This window comes from Cyprinodon tularosa, unplaced genomic scaffold (assembly GCF_016077235.1).
Source record: "Cyprinodon tularosa strain WSP-4 unplaced genomic scaffold, ASM1607723v1 ctg644, whole genome shotgun sequence".
Classification (NCBI taxonomy): domain Eukaryota; kingdom Metazoa; phylum Chordata; class Actinopteri; order Cyprinodontiformes; family Cyprinodontidae; genus Cyprinodon; species Cyprinodon tularosa.
The window spans coordinates 804,510-832,397 of NW_024039390.1; the positions used below are offsets into that span (position 1 = coordinate 804,510).

General features: G+C 38.1%; 1 protein-coding gene across 1 annotated transcript in view; it reads right to left on the minus strand.

Annotated features, from left to right (window-relative positions):
* Nucleotides 1–27,888, minus strand: part of spon1b (spondin 1b) — a 159,459-nt gene that overhangs the window by 72,221 nt on the left and 59,350 nt on the right. Inside the window, exons 5-6 of the mRNA XM_038308714.1 lie at nucleotides 26,571–26,693; nucleotides 24,968–25,116 (exon numbers count right to left, since the gene is read on the minus strand). Coding sequence (XP_038164642.1) covers nucleotides 24,968–25,116; nucleotides 26,571–26,693 — 272 coding nt within the window. The remainder of the gene's footprint in view (nucleotides 1–24,967; nucleotides 25,117–26,570; nucleotides 26,694–27,888) is intronic.

The window sequence follows — 27,888 nt, forward strand, 5'->3', positions numbered from 1 at the left end:
GATTAAATGAGTCATTTCAGGTTGAACAAAGGTATTCTCGGCCGCCCTGGTGGTCTGTGGGGGAAATATCGCACTTGCAATTGCAGGAGCCCTCGGCCCGCACCCACAGGCTCAGAAGTCTCGCAAGAGTCGGTCTTGCTTTACGGCGAGAACTGCTACACCCCCCAGTTAAAAGCATGCTCGTTGCTAGCACAGTGGCGATATTTGTGCAGTTATCATGGCGGAACCAGAGAGAAAACAGTGAAAGCCCATGTCGGAGCAGGCAAGAAAGAGGAAAAGGGCTCCGGACAGAGAGAGGAGTCGTACACCGGTGAACATCGGGCAAGCTTTTTCCGAATGGCGAGAGCTAAAATAAAAAGAAGGCTGCAAGGCTGACGCGGACCTCGCGTTTTTGCTGATGCGATTGTAAGTAACATTGGAATGGTTTCTCTCTCTCTGTGTGCATGTTCATACTTTCACTGTGTTAGTCATTCGTTGCGTTCGCCTGTCTGCTAAGCTCAAAACAACCGCGCCTGGCTTGACGGAGAAACCAGGAGAACAGCTGAGCATATTTACGACAGTGCACTTTTACTTTCGCCCTCTGGGGGGAGCCTCGCTGGAAAATCAACACCGGTTGCATAGTGTACCTTTAACAAATGTAAATGTATAGAATATAATAAAAACAGATTAAAAACCTTCCAACAAATGCTTGTTTTTTTTTTTGCCTGTATATTTAAAACCTCAAAAGAACAAAAAAAAAACAACAACAACAACTTTGTTTTGTTCTTTCTTCGTCAAATCCTTTGGGTTAAAAACCTCAGATATTTAGGATTATGTTATATAGAGAAATAACGAAATAATACATTTTAAATGTTGAACTTAAATTTCAAATGTTGTTGTTATGAAATTACTAATAGGAATAGAAGAAAGATAGTCATTTGAAGAGATGTGTCGCCATTCTCTATTCATGTTCAGAGAGGTGTACTGGTTGCAAAGTGATTGTTGTCCAGAGAATAACGTATCTGACTGGAATGCTAAAATGCTGTCATGGTTGAAGTATGCCTCTTAACTACAGAATAACTGATTCTGCAGTTGCTCTAGGCATGGTCTACAAGTGGGGACATACTTGGCTTTGCAATATCAATTGAATTTAGAGAATGAGAAAAACAAAGTCACTCTGTCATTTATGCCACCCAGTCATTTCAGGTTCATGTGTTTGCATTGCTGGAAAGACTGTTTTTACACCATAAATGCTGAGATGGAGGATGTAAATTTTGGTCAGATATTCAGCCCGTTGCCCACCTGGCAGACATTTTGCTTGCATTTTGCCAAATGTAGCTCTAAGCCAGAATTACCTGAATAATAGACATTAAAGGGTCCTCTATGAACCGACAGGAAATAATAGCAAACAACCAACTTTGCAGCTTTCTATCAGGCTGCTGAGTGGAGGGCAGTCCTGGCCACTCTGTCATAACAACCAAACAGAAAAAATGTGAAAGCACTTTAAAACCAAGGAAAAGATACAATTAAAAATCAAATATCAAATCTCACAGTAGATGATCAAATCAACCAATGTTTTATTGATTTTTAGTTATTCTGTCTTTTTTTTTAAATTTAAATAGACAATTAAACGGCAAAGTGAACGTCCCAAAAATGCCCCTCTATGGACATTGTTTTTAGTAAAAAAAAAAAATCCTAAACAAAGAAATTGTAAGTCAAGCTCGATTACCCAATTTGATTGAGCATAACAAGTGAGCAAACAGTATTTTTCATTGTAACATGATGCATTATTAAGATAAAAAATAATGGACTTATTAATAAAACTCTGCTCAGAGGTGATCAGATTCCCAGCTATGATATTTCTGTGCGACACTTTTTTTTTTTCAATAGAACTACAGATTTATAACGATTACTGAGAGATTATTAGTACAAAGCTGAGGGCCAGACTCAGTCAGTAGCAGGAATAAACTCTAATGGATTTCTTTAAAACTTGGTGAAAACTTTTCAGCTTTTATTGAGTTATTTAGTAAAATTTAAAGCAAGTGGAAAAAGGGAAGATAATTATAGATAAAGGTTATAATGGCCTAACAGAATGATAAACACAAAGCAGACAATTAACAAGATCCTGTCTTCTAGAAAACACTATTGTTGTACCTCCATATGCGAAGGGTGGAGGTCGGTTTAACCAAATCTCTTTCACCACCCTTATATCTGCTTCCTACTTTGTATCTAAATTATATTCAGTTTAGAATTAATACAGATGTCCAAATTAGATTATTAGATAGTTAAGTTAGGTTATTAGAGCTAAATCTGTACGATCCTGCCAAGGATATACTGTAAAGGCAAGCAAAATCTAAACACCCTCCAGTTTACATTTGGCATAATTTCCTTTCTGAAAAAAATTATAGGTTAAGCCACTCACAATATTGACAAGAAGGTTAAGTCAGAAGTTACAGGGTGGGAAAGTAGAGGTGATTCAAGCACAGAAGAAAGGAAGGGAGAAAAGGTGGAGTTAATTATTCTAGAAGTATAAGTTAAATTGGTTTGCTTTTTCAAAGGCAATTAATCCTTATAAATAAGCGTGCATTTCCAGTCAGTGCATCTGTTACTATCCACCTGATCCTGCCATTTCAGTTTTCCTTCACGCATGCAAAAACCCTGCATGCCCAAGTGCACCCCTTCTCATCAAAACGTAATCCAATTCAACACTAATGAGATACAATGAAAAAGAATAATTAGGATAGAAACTATGATGTGTAGCAGGTTATTAGCTTAAAAGTGTCTTCATCATATGAAAACAGGAAGACAGGCTCAGATTTTGCCTGGGGCTAGCAGCTTGGAAGATAATTGGAGATTCATGAAGTGATTGTGATTATTGATGAGCGAAGTGGAGAGGATGGCTGAACGCAATCTATCCTGACCTGCTTCAAACAGAGCTGCTGCAGACATAAACAACAGGTGTGAGCAAGCATTTGACTGCTCAATAATTGCTTTTAATGAATAAAAATTCTATTTATTGGCAAAGCATGGAGAGACAAACACATGCGCGCACACAAACAGCAATTTATTAAGCAAACATAACGAGTGGCAGATTGTAAACATCCTCTCACTCACTGAGGAACAGAAACAAAGCAGTAACAATGAAAGACTATGGGGGATGCAGTCATTAATTTGGTATTCCCTACAGGAACTATATTGACCGGAAAAAGTAAAGATGTAAGATTGAAGATGGTTTCAAAACAGTGAAGCCCAATTAAAAATCAATCAATATTTAACCTGACATCATGACGTCAGGAACAGTAAAACAGGAAATAGGAATAGGAAATTTTTTTAATGCAATTTTGACAAACAACAATAAACAAATATAAATACATCAACCAAATACAAACAAAAGAGACTAGTTAACATCAATCCAACCAAACACCAATTTTCAAACTAAATAACTTCACCTGAACACAAAAAAACAACACAAAAGTCTCCATCAAATACACCTATCAGTATACACAGCCAGACAAATTACACTGATTAATGGAAATTGTCTTAAAAGGAGTATGAAGAAGTTGAAGTTATCTTTCACACCCCTGTCCCTGTAATTGCACTTAATTTAATTGAAAGTAGAGTAATTGTACTGTTAAACTTGTTTTTGTGCAATACACACACACACACAGACACACACACACACACACACACACACACACACACACACACACACACACACACACACACACACACACACACACACACACATATATATACATATTCACAATAGGACCTTTGTACATCGGCACTCTGACTAATTTGAACTCCCAAAACCCCCAATTATCAGTGCCACATCCCAATACCACAGTCCCTCCACCCGCTCCCCCCAGTGGTCCCAGCAAGCACCCCACGGTGAAATTCCCCTCCCCTCCTCATCACAGTACATGTTGAAAAACATCAGTTTGAGCCTTGTTTGAACAGAATCATGCTTGGAAAGTGCTTCAGCTCTTTTTGGAGTTTATTCCAGACCTTCACACCACTGATTAAAAAGCATATTCTCTTAATGGTGTAAAGTATTCTCTCGCTTTGCTCCCTCACTTTGGAAATTCCACCCATCAGATATCTGCAACACAAAGACTCCTTATTTAAGTCCAAACTCAAAACCCATAGCTTTAGGATTGCCTTCTCACTATGATGACTGATGTCATCTTAGTGAACTTTTGCTCTTTAATTATGTTATTTTCTTATTATTCTTGATAATGCTGATTTTGCTACTGTTTTCAGTTGTTGTTCAGTGTCCTCACCTGCTCTGAAAGGTGAAAGGTTTAAATTAAATGAGTTATTATTATCATTATTTTTTGTTTTCTGTTAACTGGATATAGAAATAGATTCATTTCCTGCTTTTATGCTATGCTAACGAGAAAATTTATTTGTCCAATTTTTAACATTTAAACTTAAAGACAATATTAAAAGGCATGCAGGATGAATAAACAACAAAGCTACCCTGTTTCTTGGTCTGCTTGGAGCCGAAATATACAACATTTGAAGTCTTTTAATGAAAAGATTCATGTCACTCACATACCAATAAGTTTTTATTTCTGACAGTGAAATAATTATTAGCTGAATCTGTCAGAAAGGCATGATAATTTCAGCAAATAATCTTGGTTGCATCAGCGAGGTGGCCTTACTCTCCGTGGAAAAACAAACTGTGCCATTTCGATAAAAATGTGTGTCTTACTCAGGGTCCAGAGTAATTAAAAACACTTCAGTTTAAGTGGTGCTGAGGTTATGAGCTTTACCCTAATCAATAAATGAAAGTGTTTATGGTTAAAACATAAATGATTTCAAATAAATGCACTAAGTGTGGGAACAAGCCTGCTTGCATCCTTCAATTTCTGGAGCTACAGTGGAAAGAAAACTGTTGCTCAGTGACGCTGAAGTTGATCACAGCTTGTGTGAGTGTAGACATCTTTCTGACATTCAAGTGCTGCAAATCATTCAATTAGAAAACAATGAAATATAATTTGAAAACTTGTAGTAAAGTTCATTTTCCATGGAGATGTGAATTCAACTTTAGGATTTGTAAAGAAATTGCAAGGTTCTAAATACCATTGCTTTAAGATAAATCTACTAAGAAGAGTCCCTCTTTATGTTGCCTTTGCCTTTCATAGGTCAGCCACTCAAACTAGTCATGGTTTCCAAATGTTATCTTATAAATGAAGTGTCTTTGATTAAACATTATCACCCTTTACATTTAATTAAAGGTATAGAGGATGATCTATTATTTCTGAGTGGATAATCTAAATAAGTGGTCCTCCTAATTGTCAATCATTCTGGTTATATGTTTACCTAAGGCCGTCCTATGTGCTTTCCCCGTAAGCTCTCTTTTTCTGTGCATGCGCACTTTCAAGTTTTTATGTCTGGTGAGCTATGGTTTCAGACAGTCATTGAAGCTCACCTTTCTCACCATGGTTCTTTAAATAATGGCCGAGGGTTGTAAAAGAAAAAGTTTCTACGAAGCGAATGAGAAGAAAAGAAAGACCTCAGAAGAGGCAGATACATCCTGGAATGCTGTGTGCCGAGAGCTCTCCTCGCAAAGCATTTTGGGATTTTCTGTCACAGCAGCCCACTGTCGCCATAGGCTGCTGCTACCCTTCAGCGGTGAATATATATAATAACAAAGATGGCGAAGGTACCGCGCTGTAGAGTAGGAGTAACTTGACCAATGGGGGTTAAGAAGTAGTGATCATCTGTCTGAACGATCAGTTAACTGGATTCCTAATAAAGTCCACTATATAGTGTCAGTTCTACATAGTGATTGAGGGTTTCAGGGGTTAGGGTGGTTAGACAAGGTAAGCTTGTATGAGTTTTAACTTTTGCTTGCTTCTGATGCTTTGATTTGATGATTATTTGACAAGTAGCTAACCAATGAATGCTTGCGTTATATGACTCATCCAATTACACTAAGTTTCACAATATGTGGATGGAACCAATGGTCTGCATTAGATGGAGCACATTATGTTAAATAAAAATGTATAAACATTAAACTGAAGCCAAGAGTAATGAGTAACATTTTTTTTTAAATGTGAGGAATAGAAAGTACAGATACTTGTGTGAAAATGTAATAAGTAGAAGTCAGAGGTGGGAAGAAAAATAAGTAATGGAGTAAAGTATAGATACCTAATAGGGTTGTCAAAAGTATCGATACTCAAAAAACTATCGATACTGAAACTGTTGGGAGCTGGAGAAATTCCACCTTTCTCCAGCAGAGTCCGCCGTGGATCCTCTGAGGGAGCCTCCTGCACAGCTGCAGCTCATCAAGATCATCAGATGGATCCACTACTTAAGCTGTCTTCAGACCTTGCCTCAACGCCGCAGTGTTGTTCCAGTTGGTCAGCGCTTAAGCCTAGATCCTCAGTGAAACTCTATGACTTTGAATCCAGCCTGGATTCTAACTATAGTCTCTGTCTTCCAGGTAACCTGTGTCTCCTCTGTGAAAGCTCAGGAAGAGCTAACCTGCCGAGCCGACCCTCAGAGCCAAACCTGAAGAATCTCAAGGAACCTCCAAGCAGCTCTGGACTAGAGCTGGGAAACCCAAAACCAAGGTCTGTTCATTCTAGACGTGAGACGCTGAAGCGGCAAATGGACTCTGCTGATGAACTCCTCTCCAGATCCAACAGTGACTCTCCCAAAGCTAATCTCAAGAACCCTCAAGGTACAATCAGTAATCTTCTGGAAATCAAACCTCTGTTGGCAACGCTAACTGAACTGTCTCTCACGCAGACTCCGGTGAACCAGTATCCAGGCCCCGAACCTGAACCAGTACATTCTGTGTGCTTGTGCTTAAATAAACTTGTTAAACTTTCATCCCTGTGTCCGTCAGTGGTGTTCTGCATTCTTGGGTCGCTTTTAGTGAACCCATCATGACAGAAACGTTGTATCCGGATACAATACTCGTTTTTAAAAGTATCGATACAGTGCCACCACCAGTGGCACCTAAGCAGTCATTCATCTAAAGTGCAGAATAGAGGAAAATGCACTTTTAGAACACTGTGTGATTGAATAATTCTACGCACTTTTCAGTTTCAGACTTTTTTTTTGTAAGAGGTGCAGCTGCTGAGAATTATTTTTGTTTCTTAACCGGTTTGGCTAGTGTCATTGTTATGTGTGCAAAGCATAGCCAAGGAAGGAACACTTAATTTTAATTTTATAAGTTTTTTATCAAGCTTGCTTAATATTGTGCACAGCATACAACCTTTATTGTATTTATTTATTGTATTTTATTTATTAATGAAAATATTTCTGTTGAATTTTGGAGTCTTTGTTTTTATCCTTGTGGTATCGAAAATGTAGCCTGGGTGCCATTCCGAACTTAGTCCCGCCCACAAAGTTTGAGGTCGGGAAGTTCGGTCTGGCTCTGCTCCATAGTAGCGCGAGTATTATTGCCCACTGTCAGGCGATCCAATCAAATTGTCAGGGCGGGATTTATACGATGATGGACAGATGATCAACAGTAACGTAATCAACCACGTGACCAAAGCGCGCTTGGGTGACAACAACAATGGCTGCCGCTGGAGAGTTGAGGTGTGTAGATTCTGCTATTAGGTCTGTTCTAGAAGATATCGACAGCAAATTAATTTTAAAAGAGGAACAGAGAAACGCGATCAAGTCTCATCTTCTTATTCTAGGCGTGCAACTGCACGCATTGATTTTTGTGGACAACAACTATGCCTCGCTTAACATACGTCACGCACTCCGTTGCTCTTATTGGTTGTAGGTCTATCCAATTGAGTGCAGAGGCATTTTTTTTCCTGGTTCGTTCGAAACACGCCCCATAATCACAGCTCTATGGAGCAGCATCAGACTCATTCTGACTAGAATTGAGTCGGACTACGTCAGGCTATCGAAAATGGTATCGAGTATCGAATATTTTCCTTAGTATCGGTATCGAGTTGAAAATGTTAGTATCGTGACAACCCTACTTTCTAAGTAACCTCTGACGTTAACTGACCAAAAATTGCTGATTTTACAGTTTTATTAATGTAATGTATCGCTCAGCATTAAAAAAAAGCTTTAACCACTTTAACCAGTCACAGATAACAGTGCACAGTCAGACTTGGTTCGGCCTGTGAAAGAAATATTTTATAAATCAGCAAGACGGCACAGATTCGACAGCAGGACATGCAGTGGTGGGTATACCATGTCCACACAAAGGGCTGCTGTGTCACAGTAAAAAATTATACGTTCAAATGTGGGCAAATTGTGGGATAAAAGCACTTTGGAGCTGTGGTTATCTTCACTATAAAGTGGATATGATACACCAGTGACTTGTGAAACAGAATTTCCCTCAGTCCTTTTGAGCACTGAGTTGAATTGAAGTCCCACTACAAAGTGAAGCTCTAAAGCCTTTTGACAGGAGATGAAAGTGAGACAGAGGCATGGGATGTGCTACCAGGGATGTCGTCATCCTGTTCAACACCAGAGTGTAATTGAGCTGTAAACCCTCTAAGTCTATCACCACAAATAGCCATAATGCAAACTTATTTGGATTAAATCATTTGTGTAAGGTTCATGTGTTTGAAGAAGTTTGCTGCAGAATTCATAAAAGCTCTGGAAACTTGACTTTTATGTTGAAATCACCATATGACAGAAAGAGGAAAGAGAATTTCTGAGGCGTTGGTATCTTTAAACTGCACATTCATGGTCACCCACTAAGGCGATATTTGCTTCTTTATATCAAAAGGTTTGGAAGGAGAGAGATATCCAATGTCTGAGAGTCTGTCTGACTCCTGGTACAGAGTCTGAATTTACCTTTTGGTTTGGATCAGTCTATTCAGCCGAGAACAGAGGCAACTTTTCCAAAGCCCAAAACTTAAATCAAGCAGCCAGAACATGATTTAATAAAGTTTGAACAAACAGGAATATTTCAGCCTCTTATTTTTTTTTGGGAAGCACATTCAGTTTTTATTTCTTTTTATCTAAGCACAAAAGATGTAAAACAAAGCAACTATTAAAGATAGTCCCTTTCAGGACGCCAGTTACGTAAAGATTTGTGATTTTCAATACCTAGCAATCGCATTTCATAATTTTCCTTAATTTCATAAACTAAAAAAAGGACAAAAAGGGTTCATTTTGGACAACTGCCACTTTTTCACTTAAACGTTAATTCAATTCAATTCAGTTTATTTATATAGCGCCAATTCACAACATGTCATCTCAAGGCACTTTGCAGTTCACCAGATCATACAGTCAAATTACATTACATTACATACATTACTAACCTTAATTTATTTTATATTTGTGATGATAAATCAAAATTCTTATGACAATAAATGTTTTAATATAATGATAAACAATAAGTCCAATACCCATCCCTAGTTAGGATGCAGCTACCCCTCTCTGTGGGAGCTCTGCAGCTCAGCAGCAGGTTCATGCATGGGCAACGTTTTTGCAGTCCTTCTGTCTGAAGAAGTTAAAAGAAAAGATGCAATCAAATATCTTCTTAAACTGACCAGCAGTAAGATATGGAGATTTTTTTGAAAGCTTTTATAATTTTGTTAATCTTTGACCTGCAGAGACCAATTTTAGATCATTAAAATTTCCTTCTAAGAACCATAAAATAATAGATAATCAGCTTTTCAAAACTTTATTGGTTGCCTTTCTGTCACATGTTTTTATTTTTTTTTATTTTAGTGAAAGAAGGGTTAGCCAATATTCTAAAATAGGGACACAATTATTGCAGAGTTTAAACTTTAAACAGTCTTTCAGCAGCGGTTAATGTGGCAAATTTGCCAACTATTATAAAAAAGCAGCAGAAAAAAATTGGATCAGTGCGCGCCGTCATTCTGACAGCGAGCTCAACAACAGCCAGATGCATGTCTCGCTCCGCCTAGCTAGGAGCTAGGCGGAGCGAGACATGCATCTGGCTGTTGTCAGGTTAGTAGGCCCTAGCTGTCAGGTCATGGTGTCGCGCGCACTGATACGAACAGAGAGAAAATAGGACCAAGTGATAACGACGTGTGACTTTTTTCCACTACAATGTTTTTGGGATGCAAAAATATCACTCTTTTGAACACATAATGTTTTGGGAAGAGAAACGTTTTATTTCGCTGGGTCTAGCAAACCTGCCGGACTACTTTCGGCTTGACCAAAGCTGGACGAGAACTCTGCTCACAGGATGCTGCCAGGGGTAAGTCAGTGTGATTGCATGACACTGGTGATGGGGATGCCATACAGATTCATGTCAAAAATCCCGAACTATCCCTTTAAACCGGAGCTTATTTTTTAGAACAGAGCTGATCATTGAACAGAAAAACAACCAATTATAACTATTTGCCATCTCTTCAATGGCTTCATATTCAGTTTTGAATCCATTTTAAAGTTCTTCTGTTTGTTTTTTCTTTGAATGGTGTTAGACCTTCTAATTTTGCATCTTTATTTGCCATCAACTAGTCATCTTATCAGTCCAGAGGGGACTGAGCTTTGCAGCTCTGGCTCGCTGAATGTAAAATGATCTGTATCTACAGTATAGGTCATAAAGGCACCCATCCATTTGGCTTTTGACCAAGGGTGATCTAGCATCTGTCTTAATGTTGCACCTTGCCTTGTATTGTGTTTCAATGTTTAGATTTGTCTGTATTTACTGTTTTATTATTATTACTAATTTTTTTTCTATCTGTGCAGCACCAGTCAGCTGTTATGTTTTATTTAAGGTGTTTTAGAGAGAAATATAATCTGGTCTGGCAGCTGGTCTGGTATAAGGTATGATATGATAAAAACCCTTTAGCAAAAGGATTATGCATTCAAGATGACTTTTCTTGTTAAAGTAAAAAATAATAATTAAAATATACAGAATTAAAAAAACAAATTGGTATCAGTCAAGTTAAATAACTGTCGCACACAATTGTTGAAGCATTTTGATTTCATAACTTTGTAAAAGCAGAGATGAACACAGATCCAACATCCATTCCCAATGATTCAGTTGCTTTATGACTGCATTGTTACACATACTTATTTTTAAATGCATGCTAACCTCTAGAAACCCTAACCTTTGCTATAACCCTTTGCTACAAAAGAAAGTGTGCATCATAAAAGGTTGTGATGTCTAACAAGCTGTCTTTTCATTTCCACCCACCTCTCACTATCAGAGACAAGTGAAGTGGAGTCCAGATATAGTGTGGATGACAACACACCCTTCATAGCAACCTGCTACATGACCAGCTTGACAAACAGTCAAAACCCCCTTAAGACCAGTGATGTATAGGTAAAGCACTCAATAGAAAGGCATATAGACAGAAAAAAAGTATGTATTTTCCTCAGAGCTGCATAATTGTGTAAGTCTATAAATGATGTTTCTGTATGCAAAATAAAATTTAATGAATCTGATATATGAAGCCAGAAAACATACATCGGTAATCTGGCTAGCTGAAGTGGTAAGCCACCCATCTTGCAAACAGGAAGCCTGGGTTCGTATTCCAGCTGGAGGGAATGATAAACTAGAGCTGCACAGATGTTGTATAGGGGACTGGCAGCCTAGGGGTTAGAGCATAGAGCTTAGAATGCAGAGGTTCTGAATACGGACTGCCTCCTGGGTCCCTGAGAAAGACCTTTAACCCCCACACTGCGCCCCGGGTGCTGCACAATGGCAGCTCACTGCTCCCCAAGGGGAAGGGTTAAACACAGAGAGTTCTTTTCGTTACTCTGTACCTGTGACAGTGTGTAATGACAAAATAAAATGCTGGGAAAAATAAGGCAACAGCATCAAGATGCTATTGAAATGTTGGTGAAGAATAGTAAGCGGACAACAACATCAATTAAATGCCTATTTCACAATGAAACCCAGGTGGCTTCAGCTTTGTTAATGTTTCTGGAGCTCCGACAGGTTATTACTTTCTGTCTCTCATGAGAGAAAGCAATTTACAGTGTCCTGATCTCAGGAATAATTAAAGTGCTGTAATGGTATATAACACAAATTCAGATCCCTTACTAAATTTAAAGCTCTTTAAAGGACCACTTTACAAGTTAAAAGGTTAATTATTAGTATTTTTTAATCTCCTATACATGTCTTAACATTTGCCAGACACGAAAATGAGCTTTGCTCCATTTATCACAGTTACCTCTAAAGGCTCAATTAGTCAGTTCATTAGAGTGATTCAGGCTGTATTCTCTGAGTCCTGTGCTGCGCTTCATCTGGCAAACAACATATTTGAGAACAAAGATTCAAATATAAGGGTTCAGACTTCTGCTTTAATGAAATACTTTGATTTTCATTTGATCAGAAGCTTTCTGCTTCCTGAGAAGAATAAAGAGTCATTTAGAAATCCTCTATCAAACCTGGTGTGCCAGTTAAACAGAAAAAAAATGTACGGCAGAGAACAGCCCTTTCCAGAGAAATCAAAGCCATATTCTATACTTATAAAAAAAAGAATTCCTCTGTTCTGGATGTCAACCTATTTAGAGGGAGATGGGAAACAGTGCCACAGCTGAAATCAATTAACACCAAATCACAAAACATACGTAATCAACTAAACCCCCAACGTATTACAGGGACAAAGAAAAAAAACAAATCAAAACAAAAACATCTAGAAAATTTTTTATATTAGAATATATTTGAATATATGGAGTCAGTCTGCTCGATACAGCTTCAACCTTTTTGAAGCAGAAGTGTTGCAGAGAAATGTTTCGAGCGCACCCCAGTCACGTGACCGCTGCGAGCGAGGCCTCGATAGCTCACACTTCATATCGACCTTCACAGTCATTTTGAATCATCTGAGCGTTTCAATACTACTGAAGTGCTTAGATGCATCAGAATTGTGGTTTAAATCGCAGGTTTTTCCTAGTTACAGTTTTATTTAAAGCTACGGTGTGTAATTTTCAGCGACATCTAGCGGTCAGACTGCAGACTGCAGCAACATGAACGTCTCCCCCCCACCGCTTCTCCCCCCCAACAGTACGGCGAGCGTTACAGGACAAAATGTCTTCCACGACGTCTGCATCACCTACCTTCTCAAGTGATGAGGTTTGTTTACATAGATAATTTTACAGATAGTATTTCATTAGTCTGTGTAGGGTATAGATTTCATGTAGACTTAAGATAATAAATATACCCGTTATTTTTTCTACATCGTTGTGACGTTTTGGCGAGCTGCTTTGCATGGTGATATAAACAGACGAAGTAATTGTAGTCATTAGTTTAACAGCGAGATTGTGTTAGCTGGAAGAATATATATTCCCCATTTACAGAGTCCAAGTCATGTTTGTGGCACGGGGGTTACAAGGCGAGGAAGAGGGAGAGAAAGAGGGCAGAGAGGCCGGGGTGGGCGTGCAGCTAGGGCCAGGCGAGGGAGGGGTGCCAGCAGGGTGACTAGAGCAGAGGAGGAAAGGCTTGAAGATCTCCAAAGGAGCCGGAGAGAAGTAACCGAGGTATATATCCAGAAAATTATTTTACAGAAAATTACTGAATCATTACCTGTGAAACGTCAGGGACGTTGCTGAATAAGTATACTGGAGAGTAACAGCATCATCACGCAGCATGTTATTGTTTTAGACAGGTCTGAGCATCCTGTACTCCAAAAACTGCAGTGATATTAGACAATTGTGTGTGTAGGATTAATTACCTGTCCAAGAGAAAACTGGCAACTTGAGCGTCACTTTGAAAACCTTTTTCCTCCATCAGTGACTTCCATCGTGTAAATGCCGTGCCAATGTTGATCCGTGTTTTTTGTCGTTTCTTGTCACGCTTGCGTTTATTCTCGTCGTGTTTCCGCTTCTTAGATGACGGGGGTTCGGTGTCCGCCGCTTTTCGTTGTGATACAGAGTAGGCATGATCCTCCATTCGTCTGATGTTTGGCCACACAGTGCCAAACAGTTTGCAAAGTCACTCACGCCTGCCGTCTTGTTCACCTTTCTTGTTACTGAGGCGCAGTATACCTGCTTCTTCTTCTTTGGTTTCAGGCAGACTAAACGCTTCTCAGGCATAATACTGCCATCTATTGTTCAGTACCGTCTCAGTTCATCTCTCTCAACTTGCCGTAGTTATTTTCGAGCGTAATGGGCGATCTCGCAATCGCTAGTTTGTTGCCTCTGCGCTTGCCGTAGCGCAAAGATGTCTGCCTCCATGGCTGCGAGACCCGCTCCTATGTAATTATAAATAACGAATTCTAAGGCAACGCAAATATTATGGTTAAAAGGCTGAGCTCATAGGTGATGATAAATAACATAGTTATGTATAATAAAATTTCTGACTTTATATGCCTGTAATTATTACACACTGTGGCTTTAAAGACAGGGAAAGAAATGTTGTATTAAAGTCTAGTTTAGAATTGATTTAGAATAGTTTACCTCAAGCACATAGATTAAAAATAGATAGAGACACACACATATCTACCCACTAGAGCGTAGATGGGGAAAACTTCTGCCAAAGCTCTGGACACTGTGCTCTTTTAACGAGATGCCAAACAAGTAAAAAATACATGATTATGACACAGCTGTTAATTAAACAGCTAGTTTAAAGATATAGTTTAGGATTTTAACAAATGTTTGTAAAGATCTTCCCTCTCCACTTTAAAAAAAAATATGCACTTGCACAACCCTGTAGCCGCTCCCAAGAGGGAACACCTATTAAACTTGTGTGAGAGTATGCACGAGCCCATTCCTCTTTTTGCACGCTCTGTTTAAAAGTTGCTTTTGGCATCGCTCAAAAGAAGATTTGCAATTTTGCCCAAACATTAGACACTCCACCTCCATCTTGTTATGCCAAGAAATACCTGCCTGCCAAGAATTGCCTCCCCTCTCAAACACTTATGAGAAAACATATTGAAATATTTCGAAGAGGGAACTTTTAAAAATATTCTTAATATTTTCATATTTCTTATGCATGGATGCCCTAAAACGAAGAGTTTTGGTGGACAGATAAATGCCGAGAAATTCCTGCCTGCCGAAAATGACCTCCCCTGTCTCAGGAGCGTGCATCGCCCTAAACTCTTGCACATTGACAAGAAATCGGAGTGAAATATGAATGAAAAAGGGAACTGAAAAATATTCTTAATGTTTTTTCAGAAATTACATAGAATGGTGTTGATAGCAAAAGCTGGAAATGCTATCCACTGAGCAGAAATATATTCATGGGACACTAACTGTAGCAGAGCGATTAAAATGTGTCTCCATACAAGTAAAAATCACATTTATTCAAATTTATCTGTCCTCCAAAACTCTAAATTTTAGGGCATCCATGCATAAGAAATATGAAAGCATTAAGAATATGTCTAAGAGTTCTCTTTTAATTGATATTTCAATCTGTTTGTAGGTATTTCTCAGAATAGGGTTAGGTAAAAAGTAGGACGGTCTTATGTAAATCACCAGAATGATTGACAATTAGGAGAACCACCACCCAGAAAAAGAACATCCTCCACTATACCTTTAATAAAATTTCTTGCTTTCTAAAAAATGTGAAGGATTTGATTAAGTCTTGCTTCTTGCTCTTTGAGGATTCATATGATAAATGATTAAAGGAAGCAACTGTTTGAACTGTTGAGCAAAAAGAATTTCCCTTCTCTGTTTTTTTAAGACCCACAAAGATCCCCCACCCCCACAGTGAGTCTGGACACTGTGACAGTTTGACAAAACCCCCCAGAAAGCAGTAGTAGTTTGTGAGCATTCACGCTGACAATGATATAGTGCATCCCACATCGTTGCTTCCCCAGCTCTCAATCTGTTAGATGTCAGCAATGGGAACAGGAGAATGTTTGGAAGAGTTCTCAGCGCTTTAAGAGAAACTCCTATTGTTTTACTTTTACCAGGGTGCAATCCAGACTTCTGTGGGAATCAATAGAAATGTGGAGAATGGTCTGCACTTTTGTGAGGCTATACACAATATTTTTCAGTTTTTCTATTTATTTATAGCTCATCTGCAGCAAGTTTCTGTAACGCATTTGGAGTAAAGAGAAAATAGAACTTTTCTTCAATCTTCAACTCCCACATGGCTTCATCTTCTTTTTCTCCTGCTTCACCTTTTTATCTGATAGCCTCTCAGCAATAAGGCCTTTAAAAAAGTTACAGAAGTTATAAAACACTGAGTGAAATGTTAAAGAGCATGACGGACGGTAAAGCGGTTTATTGAGAAATTAAAGAAAAAATGTAGATTCAGACAGAACTAAAAAAAAAGTCTGGTCTATTTGTTTTATCCCTGTCATTGAAAAAAAGTGATTTGTTCAAAATAATAAACGAAGACAGATTCTTTAAGAAGAAAAAGGAGAAACAAAGTAGTTTATTAGTGCAAAATGATCAAGAGAATACATTGTTTTCTGATGTTTTGAGAGATAAAAATCAGAAAAAATGTGCATTCAAAATAGCATTTGGTATGTAGGCCAAAAAGGTATATTCTGGTATTATCTCACCAGAACACCTTTCCAAATTTTGCTGTGTAATTTTATTCAGCTCGTAAAAAATAGCAGATGGGAACTGTTACAACTTGACACTTTTTCTATAGAGTCAACTGCTGCAGACAGAGGAGGATCTAGGATTCTAGGAGATCAGGGGCTTAGCCCCAAGGGTGAAGATGAGAGAGTAGACTTTCTTCTAAATTCCGTTCTAATGTAAAATATGACAGATTACTGGATTAAAGAAATTTCTACTATACTACATGCTATCACACATAACAATTCCCCCTCGATTACATGGGAAGAAATGAATTCACCTGCAAGTCTTTAACTGTGTTTATCCCTCTCTTCATCAACAGCAAACTCTGTGGATTTGGTCAAATCTGATCATTATTTGCCAAAGTTATCAGAGGAAAATCATATATTTTAGCCGCCTGATAGAATCCGTTTCCCCATAACATGGGAAAAAAAATAAACAAATCCAGTGAAACTGTCATTATTTTTCATATATTATGTTTAAAACATTTATTATTTTATATTTTTAAATCCAAAATAGTTGTTGGATTATCTTTATTTAATGTATTTTAATTCTCAATTCCAAATGTCTGCAGTAGCATTGCTCCAGACATTTGGAATTAAGAAACATCTTCAAACTTGGAAAACAATGTCCAGTGGTTTTGGTTTGAACTTTTTTTTTTTTGAATATATGTGAATTGTTAGATAAACATTTAAACAGAAAATACATTTCATAAAGATCATCAAAGGGGGGACTGATTATATCAGGTGGCTAAAATATACAATTCCCATCTCATAACTTTGGCAAATAATGATCAAATGTCACTAAATCCAGAGGATTTGTTGTTGATGAAGAGGAATAAACACAGTTAAAAATGTGCAGGTAAATTAATTTCTTCCCATGTTATGGAGGAGGAACAGATTATTTCAGGCAGCTGAAACATCAAGTCTCTCCTCCTCCCATATCTTTGGGAAGTAAAAAGCATCTGTTTCCAGATTCTCAAAAGTTGTTTGTGTGATATCATGTAGTAAACTAGGAATGTCCTTAATCCAGTAATCTGTCATATTTTACACTAGAACGGGATAAATCAGAAAGTCTACACTCTCATCTTTTCAGGAATATTTGTGTCCTGCTATCAGCCAGTTTCCATCCTCTGATATCAGCAATGAAAAATGATAAATACTCACTACTTGTTGGAAAACTGTGTTTGGTGACTGACTTTTATTTCTGTCAGGTTTAACTAACAGAAGTTGGAAAAAGACGATTTTCTTGGCGTTTAAAATAACACAAAATAGCTTTAAAGCACCTCGTCTATTTATTTATTTTACACTTTTGTAAACAACAGCTGCTGATTAAACTGGATGTTGCAACCGTGACATGATTATAGCTGATTTTAGCGATAAATCGATCAGACGCGTCGTGAAAATGGTCCCATCCGCCATGTCCGCCTCTCTGGCTTCAATGCGATTCCCGAGGGGAACAGAATTTCATACACCAACGGGACAAACAATGTCTTGAAGTCAGTCAGAGCTTCACATCCCTGGAACATCAGTCTGTTTAGCAACAGCCATTGGTGAGAACCTCTTCTTCTGCACGCGAATGCTACGGGCTGCTTTCCTGCCTTTGCTGCCACCATCTGGTGAATTCCAGTACTACACATTTTACTTAGATCAGCTCAGAAGCGAGATCCGGGGCTCTAGGGGAAACATCCGGGGCTGCAGCCCAAGTAGCCGCCCCCTAGATCCGCCACTGGCTGCAGACCCCCAAATCTCTTGTGGTCTTGAGATTAGCTAAAGAATTGGGACAGGGAGCTTCCTGGGATGGGTTTCAACAGCCACAAATTTAAAATAAACACATTGTATAAAATAAAAAAAAGTCAAATGAAAGCACCTTGTCTTGACTGCCTCTCTAATTTTGGAGAAGGTCACTGTGACACATTTCTGACAGGTTAACTCTTTGTATCTTTGAAAAAAAAAAAGGTTTTCTTTCTCTGCAGAGGAAATATCAGCAATGGTTTTCCCCAGAGGACAGTGACAGATGCCTGTTGAGGGCATAAAAAAATGATCAGCTCTATGTCTTAGAGCTAAGTTTGGAGAGAAACAGTGTCCAACTGTCTTTACGCTCCTACCCCCCATTTGTCTCATTTCAAAAGATCCCTCCACACACTGCTAAAAAAGCAGCCAGTTAAAAAAAAAAAACTGTTGAGCCCCCAAAAAAAGAACTGCACATCAAGTGTAACCTCCTAACAGCTGTAGCCATGACAGGCAGCCCTGAAGCACCTTCTGAATGCAGCTTCCAGAGAGGTGGAAGAATGCAGTTGGTAAATCCATTCAGAGGTGACCCAAAGTGTATTATGGAGCTTGCAGGCAAAGACAGACCTTAGGATTTGCGAGGTTGAAAATTCCTAGAGGTAGAGAACTCCGTTACCTTCATTAAAGTGTAATTTACCGGGGCCATAATCACAGTTCTACTCTTTAATGGTAACACGAATAATTGTTGCACAGAGGCTCTTGACATTTTGCTGTCCAATCTTGATGCAAACACACCTTTGCTGCAGAGCATGTGGCATTTCACAGAAGGCAATAATAAGGTGGTTACAGATTCTTTTTTTGGGGCTCTGCTAGTGTGCTGTGGCATTAAAAAGGTTGAAGATGTATTCCTTGGCCGACAGCACTTCACATTTTGCAACTTCCACTTATGTGATAGCTATGAACCCTCCACAGCAATGTGACATTTTCAGGCAATCGATAATGAGATGTGCAGCGAATTCTGCTGCTTGGGAGGTGATATTAAAAAGATAGATTGAAATCCAACTTATTAGTCTGTTCTTAACCTGTTGGCATTAGTACATATGATTAAAATGTTGTCTGCTGCACCATGAAGTAATTAGCCTCTGCATGCAGCAGTCAAGCATAACATTATGACCGCTGGCGGTTGACGAGACTAACACTGATCATCTTGACATAATGGCCGCCGGTAGCAGGTATTCTATCCCAGTCTGTAGTAGTTAAAACCTTCCTAAATAACTCATTTCTGCCTGGAGATATACAGCTCAGTAAGTTTAAAGACTATTAGATATTCAATACTTCTGAAATTGTCTTTAAATTCAAATTTTTGGAGAAAAAAAAACGGAAGAGCTCATTTCATATCCATTTTCTTTCGTTTTATACACACAAGAATTTATGGCGTGGATGCATGTTCATGTGTATCTAGAGTTAGAAATGTTAGCAGTTAACCATGGTTTATTTACAAACATTTCTCAAACAATAGGTAGAACATGAGTCCCTGATTTTATTAAGAGAGTCAAGATAGTGAAAGAAGAATTGTGAATGTGACAGAAAACATTATTTTCAGTTCAAGCAATGGCTTCTAATTAACTGATCTATTGCGAGCAAAAACAGAGCAAATTTTAGAAAACATGGGTCACATTGAAGACTTGAAATGTGTAAGTCCTCACAAATTAGCTTATGAAATTCAAATCTAAATAATTCAGCCCCAAAGCTTTAACTCGTATTAATTCAATACACACAGGGTGATACATTTTAACTTCCATCTCTATTGATTTTAAAGAAAATAAATATATATTTAAATCTTTAATTTTTGTTTCTAAAAAAATTACATTTTCATTAAGACCATACTGTGCTGTAGTATATTCAATCTTCGATCTTCAACGATTCTTCAAATAAAAAGCACTAAATTTCACATGCAACTAGTTTTTTTCTGTTGTTTCTTTATTGTATAAATAAATATGATGAAACATGAAAAATGTACCCATAACGTTTATATAATCGCTTGATCTCTATCCATTCCTGTGGCACTGTACCAGTTTCTCCTTTTGTCGTCTATTGACTGATGACATTTTATATGGGATTTTACACCCTACTATAATGAATATTAAACAAGATGCAGTTGTTGCAGTTGAGTTCAGCTTGAAAGTCGATGTTTACATTTGCATATCCTCCATCAAAAATTTTCCCGGCTTGGTAAGTAGAATATGATCCGCTTAGTGATGAAGACGCGCAGTAAAAAAGGTTTACTCTGTCTGAGAATTACAAAAGCAAATCTCTTTGCGCCTTCTTTGAAGATGAGCTCTGCAAGTATAAAGACTTTTGCATGTGTGTGCAAGCAGGCTTCACATATAGGCCCTGTCCACATGAAGTCAAACCCTGGCCTAAACGCACAAATTTTTCACCAAACCAGCCTCTCATCCATACGAAGCCGGCGTTTCGGGGGTCTGTAAACGATCTTTTTTTTATTAAGCCTTCAGAGTGGGAAGATTTTGAAACGCCGTTTTCGCGTTTCCATCTTTAAGCTCTAACTGCATTTTTTTCTTACACGCATGCGTCATAGCGTCGCCTCTAAACACGCATGCGCGACACAGTATCACAACAACAATGGCGCCGTACTGTGTTGAATGGTTGCTGCTCATGCTACTCACCCTGCTGTCGGGCTTACAACAGAATCTTCTTCTTCTGGAATATCTCCAGGAAGAACAGAGCAATATCGACCACATAGTTCAGCACCTGAATTTGACTGAACCACGAAAATGGACCCGCAGGGCAACCATGTATAAATATTAGTGCGCATGCCCAACATTTCGTCGCCTATTTTTGCTTTGGCACCACAGCGCCACTAACAGGCCTGGCATACATTTTGCAGCGTTTTCATGCATTCATGTGGTCGATCACATTTATTTTACGTCTCCGTCTTTACGACAAATGTTCTGGAATATATTAGCGTTTCGTGTTCGTTTTGACTTCGTGTGGACGGGGCCATAATTTCTTTCACGTTTGTTTAGTCATCTACGTCAAAATGTTGCCGTGCTGCAGTCTTTTCTCTATGCTTGCAGGACCCTTTTATTTTGAAATATACCAGATCTGCATTACTTTTCCCACGTCTAACCTTCCATTCTCGCTCATCGAGTTTTTAGAAAATTACGCATTTTGCTTTTATAAACTGCATTAATGCACTGTGTCCCAGTCTACGACACTGCTAAAGCAATCGCACAGTGAAACTGCAAGGTTTTGTCGTACAGTGTGAGTTCACAGCTCACGATGCATGTTCTCACACTGTGCGGCCCGACGCTCTGATGCGATCTATATGCCTACACTAGACGTCTAAAAACCACGTGGGACTCAAGAGCCGCAGTGAGATGGCGCTATTTAGACTCTATCCAGAAGCCAAACGAGTAGAAGAGAAAAATTAAGCTCAATAGAGAGAAACATGCTGCTTTGGCAATTTGTGCAATTTTGTGCTGAAAGCCCTAAGAACAAAAGGCGACGGTGTTTGCGCACCGAGCAATTTGCCCAAAACGGCCGACTGAATTTCAAACGTGTGATTTTCTCCAGACCCCACGATTCCTGATCGTGGTCGTGAGAGGCTGATTGCTCGTTACCCCCTTTACACTTCACAATCAAGCTGAAAGTCGACCTGATCTAAAAATTCTCGAATGACTGAAAAGGCGTCCCGAAAAAGGCAAAAATCGTACAGTAAAAGCCCGGCTTACGGTGTTAATGAAAGAAAGGTTGCTTTTTAATAGCTGCTTCACAAGAGTGAGTTTTGGTGAACTTCATCTCCCTCTTGACAACAACCCACAGATTCTCTATTAGGTTTAAGTCAGACTCAAATAAACACCATAGTGAAAGTGTTATAACTACAATAGAAGGTTCTACATTTGAACCTTTGAACCTTCCATTAATAAGATTGGATGAAGCCCTGTGTGACCCTAGTATGACTTAAATTCTTAGTGTTTTCTGTGAGGATTGCATTAGATTGTCTGCCAGAAGTACTGCCTTTGTGTTTAATAGGATAATTAGTCACCTTCCCAAATTCCTCCCATGATTCTCTCCCAGCATTTCTGAATAAGTCTGATTAGTTTTGCCTGATTCTTATAATACTCCTCTTGAGCATTCAAACTGAAAAGCCTCATGGTTCATTGACTGTTTCTTCTGCTATACTCACCGTTGATCTGTCACCTTATCGCTGCACTGTTTTTTAAAGTTCCTTTGTCTGATTGTTCATACTTCATCCAGTCATCCACCATTTCTGTCATAAAACAGAATGATAATTGCTTGAAAAAATACTCAGTTTAATTACTTTATATATTATGAGGTAAAAAGGAAAGTGAGTTAATTATATTTTCATTGAGATGCCTGTATTCCTGTACCTCTTTGAGTGCCAGCTCCTACTTTTATAAGAGTGCATTTGCCATCCATGCAGAAGTGCAGTACAGAATGTCCGCCCTAAGACATCAATAAGCTGACGGATTCTTGCACATTTGACTGGTTACTGCTTGCCATCCAGTCTGACTTGTGTGTAATGTTGCACACACTGCAGTACAACGTGATGCCTGGAGCCTTTCAAAAATCACACACCTTTTACACGGGTCTGTACATGATATGTTATGTTCATTGGAAATTAGTGTTAGGATACCCTGTAGGGAGTGTTTGATGGAGAGTTTTATTATTCAAGCTAAACTTAAGACTTTAAACCAAAGAAAACTTGTTCAAGTCATGACCTTGATGAGTTATGAAGCAAATACAAACTTTCCCATCAGTTCTTTCAAAGTTTACATTAGAATGATGTCAACATCATATGCAGCTGCTAAATATTTGCTTCCAGAAAACACCTGAGTGTAATTTCTCACAGGTAATTTCGTTTTGTTAGCAGATGTTTTCATGCATAAGGTTGTGCTGCAAAGTGCAGAGCTGTCTAAGGAAGTGCTTTTGTGGAAGACATCGCCGGGCTTTGTATTTACGTCATTACAGGGAAAGCTCTCAGGTCTTGTCATTCTTCTGTCTACCCGTGTCTCTGTCTGCAGCCCTGCTGTTGTTGTTGAAGGCTTAGCTCTGTTAGTTATAGGAGTGCCAACAGCACTTGGCTGGAGATGCGGGTCTTAAGGCTTTGTCCACATTTCACCACAGCTGATTGCTCCTCTGGATGGTTGGGATTTTCAGCTAAGACTGGGATTACTGACCCATGTCGGCTTCCCACCTTTACTGCAGACCTTTCAATGTTCACCCAGTTTGAACTCCGACATCTCTGTGAATTGAAAAAAAAAAGTGGTATTTTCTGTATTTGAGCCCTTGTGTGTTTGCCATGTTTTCAAATCTTAAAGAAAACACCTAAACCCTGCTCTTCCTTACTCCTCTACAGTATACAATGTCTTTCTCCACTTGCAGTAGTGGCCATTCACAATTCCCCACTTTCCTTGATGGATCCTTGGCTTGTCCTCTACAATTCATTTTAAACAATCTAAAATATTCTGTCATGAATTGTGGATATTAAGATTTAAAGAGAAGCGTCTTCTCCTGGTCAGACCCTGTAATTCAGTGAAAGGGTGGAGTCAGAGTAAAAGAATATGCAAGAGGGGGTCACTTCAGTGGCTGGAAGTCTGAGGGGATTTTGCTGCCATTCTGCTGGCTTTTGACTGGGAGGGGCCATATTGAATGGCTGCTACTGTACCTTTGCCTGCTTTCTATTTCTACATCGTTACCATCGACTGAACCTGACAGATTCTTAAGTACTTAATTTTACCATCTAAGTTTTTTAGTTTAGGAGTCCAAATTGAACAAAACAGATTATCCACGAGGTTTGCTAAAATTCCACTGTGGGAGTGAACTTCTCCTTCCAGCAGGTACTTTTCCAGCCTGTAATACAGAATGAAGCCATCTTATTTTTCAATAAAACAGCCTGAAGTTTTTATTGTCCTCTGGTAGTTTTTTTTATTTTTTTACTCTTGAGACAGACAGAACCCGCCAAGAGAGGTGTTAGGGCTGCCTGTCAGGATATAATGTCTCCACACATCGGCTCTAACCTGACCTGACAGGCACACACCACACCAACAGTCCTCTAACAACTTCCTATTGTTCTCTCTGAAATGTCCAGCCCACACCTCTGAGGGCCAGCAGAAGAAAGAACGCGAGCGGCTGCACATCTATGTCGAACCGGGACACATCTGCAGCATGCATGCAACACGTTCATTAGTACTGGTTCATGGGGAGAACATCTTTTGACAAAACAAGTTCATCGTTCATTTATTACCATCATTTTGTCTCAATCATAAAGTTTTCCTTCATGGAGTAAAACCGTTGACAATTCTTTTTATTTAACATGTAGACAAGAGTGCGAGGCAACAGCTGTACTGACAGTTTCGGGGTCTGTTTGTTGCTGTTTTGTGTTTGAGTGAAAAGAACATTATAGAATGTGCTTTTGTATTCAGTAAAAGGTTTTTAAATGCAGTCCATTACTGTTGCCATTTGCCATCAACAATCATTTCCACCATTTTTCACTGTTCCTGTTTTGATAAACATCATAAAAGCTGTTAAAAGCATTTCTTTCTTTAAAGGTTTTCAGTAAACCTGCCAATCAGAGCTACACTTAAACATACATAGAGGTTCTGTAAGAAAACATTGGTTAGTTTACAAGTACCGATGATTTTGTGGACAGTATATAAGAGTGTTATTGAAGAAAACTCAAAGCACTACCAAGGAATTAAAGCAGAAGAAACATTAAAACACAACGATTAAACAAACATATCTGACAAAACCAAAACGACACAACCGGACAGTATTTATATGGCTGGTGCCTTACAGGTATCAGGTGAGTTTAGCCCTACCTTCTGTCGAATCTCTTCTTCCATCTTGATGGGGGAGCCAAGCTCAGCTACCTGTCGAACTCCCTCGCTAGCATAGCCACCGTATTCCCACAGCACATAACTCCTGGTGTGTGATGCACCAATCAGGGCAGACCAGTGGTTGGCACGTCCTGAAGGAGACAGGAACATTAGCACCGAGTTGTTTACCTACACTGCAAAAACGATCTAGTAATGAGTAAAAATGTCTTCAATCAAGTGTAGTTACCCTTAATGTGAGCGGGTAAACAAGAGGATCTGCCTATGGAATGAGTATTTTTACTCCTAAAATAAAATTATTAGATAATATGCACTTGAAATAAAACAATGCTTTTGGCAAACTATCAGCCTTTCCTCCTCAATTCAAGAAAAAATGCACTTATTTTTAGAAAAAAGTGACTTTATATTTTTTGCAGTGTAACTGTAAAAGCGGGTGAACCGTAGCATGGCTCCCTGTCAGTAACACAAAGATGAAAATGGTTGATAACCAAGATTTGTTTTTTTCTTAATGGAGGACCACATTTAAATCATTGGATAAAACTCACAATTGATCAAACATTAAGATCTGTGTCTTTTGTGTAAAAGCATTGGTAGTAAATTTGTAACATTTTAGAGAAAACTACACAAAGTTTAAATACTCATCCAATAAATTATTCATAATCAACAACTAATGTGATGCTTGACAAAAGAATCCGGACTTTTTTTCTATCTTTTTGGATCACCTCTTATCTAAAATTGTAGAAAAATTGTTCATTATTCATAAGCTGAAATGATGAAAGTTACATGAAAAATTCATGAAAAAAACAATGATTGTTTCATTCTATTCGTAACAAATGAATGTTACAAAATTGCAACTGTGATTACCGATTTTTACATTTTTCTCACATGCCCAGTGATAACCTATCAGGGGAAAATGTATGGAGTAAATTTTGTTCCATTATTGTTGCAAGCAAAGGACACGTATCGTATATGGAAATTAAAAAAATGCACTCCAGAAATAAAATGTTCTTAGATTTTTCTTATTTAGCTGACTTTTTTTTATATTCTAAAATGATTCTAAAATAATTTCAAAATCTCTTTTTTTTTTTCAGATTGAGTTTTATAGGTCAAGATGGAGCATTTTTATAGAGCTTGAAGTGGAGAGAATGTGATCTCTAAAACAATAAAAAAAAAAAAATGCAATTGGTAAACTTTTTCTGTCTGAAAAATGTCTAAAAAAAAGATGTATGAAAAAAAAATTAAACATAAAAAAAGCAAGGTAAAATCTGAAAAAGGAGCATTTTTAGAGTTTCAAATTTCCATTCACAAAATTTGCTCTTTGGACCAATTTTAGTAATAAATTCACTCCATATAAAATCTAAGGTTCTTTTTTCTCTGTAAGGATATCAGTTCATGTGTAAAAGTTTAAAGCAAACGGTATCCCTGATTAGTAGTTAATATCAGAGTAATTCCTCATTACTGCTTTAATTTTTTATTTTTTTTGGAGTACAGCAAATGTGATTGAAAAAAATCCCCAAAAAACCTGAATCATTCTGATGAGCCACAGAGTAGCTGTAGGTGCCTGCCTAAGCCTGTTGCAATGACTCACTTGGATAGTCTTTTGGATGTATTTTTTCTGACCAGTTGCCATAGAAGGTGAGTCTGTATTTGGCCGTTCCACAGGCGCAGCATTCAATGGCAGGTACTTCAGTCACTTCACCAAGAACACGCTCTGCAGGGGGACACCATGTGAAAGATAATAAACACAAGGAGTCAAATATTAAAGCTTTGACAGACCAGACTGGATCACAACTAATATAAATATGGAGATATTTATACTGTTAACCTGTTGCTTAAAGCCAAACAGTAAACAGGCATACAATGACTTGACTTCACACAAAATTAATCTCTACAACATATTTATTAGACTTTTATTCTCAAAGCATATTATTTTATCAACTATTTAAGCAGGAAATAGCTGTTGAGCTTGGACAAATCTTTTGCATCAGGACAACACTTTCTCTTCTCCCATAACACAAGTTATCTAAAATACATTTTGCTGAGAAGTTTTTAGTCAAAATGCAGGTTATCACTGCATTCCCTAAAAAATAACAATATTAATACTAATTCCCTAAAAAACAGCCTAAACATGGCTCATTTTCACTGAACTACTTCTAAAAAGGGGAAAGACAAACGAACATGTTAGTTAATAACGCAGATATATACTGCTCCATAGAAGGTAGGAAAAGGGTATACTGTAGCAAAATAGTGCCTTCATTATTAGGCCCATATACAGTTAGGTGAATAATTATTAAGTTTAACATCATCTAAATTCTGATAAACAAGACTGGACAAGCTTTAGTGTATACTGACACCACACCCAAAACCTGAATGGTAAATTTGGTTAAAGAAACCTTTTAAGCACAGCTCTGCAGCTAAACATGCATCATATACTTACCTCATTCATTAAACTATCTGTTTCAGACACATTTTTGGAGAAAAAAAAAAATTTTTTTATCCCTAGTTTTTCCTCAGTTTTGACTGAACTGCAGCTGTGTGCTTTGACCAGATGAGACCAACAATGAGTTTTTAAAGGTTGTAACTTCAAGCATTTTTGATTACAATTAAAGTATGACCATGTTGAACAGCATTTAATCACCTATAATGCTCCCAATAGGAAAATAAAAAGAAAAAACGCGATAAATTCGAGCCTTCACATATTGTCAGCACTTTATCTATTGCTTCTCTCATATGGTTTAGATGATTTACCCTTTGAAAGTGGTCAGTTTTACATTCATTTGATATGAAATTAATTTCAAAAGAATCATTTGGAAGGTATATACGTGTAATGAGTGTATAGAGAAAAAGTTTATCAAAAATGTTGTGTATACAGGTGCTGGTCATAAAATTAGAATATCATGAAAAAG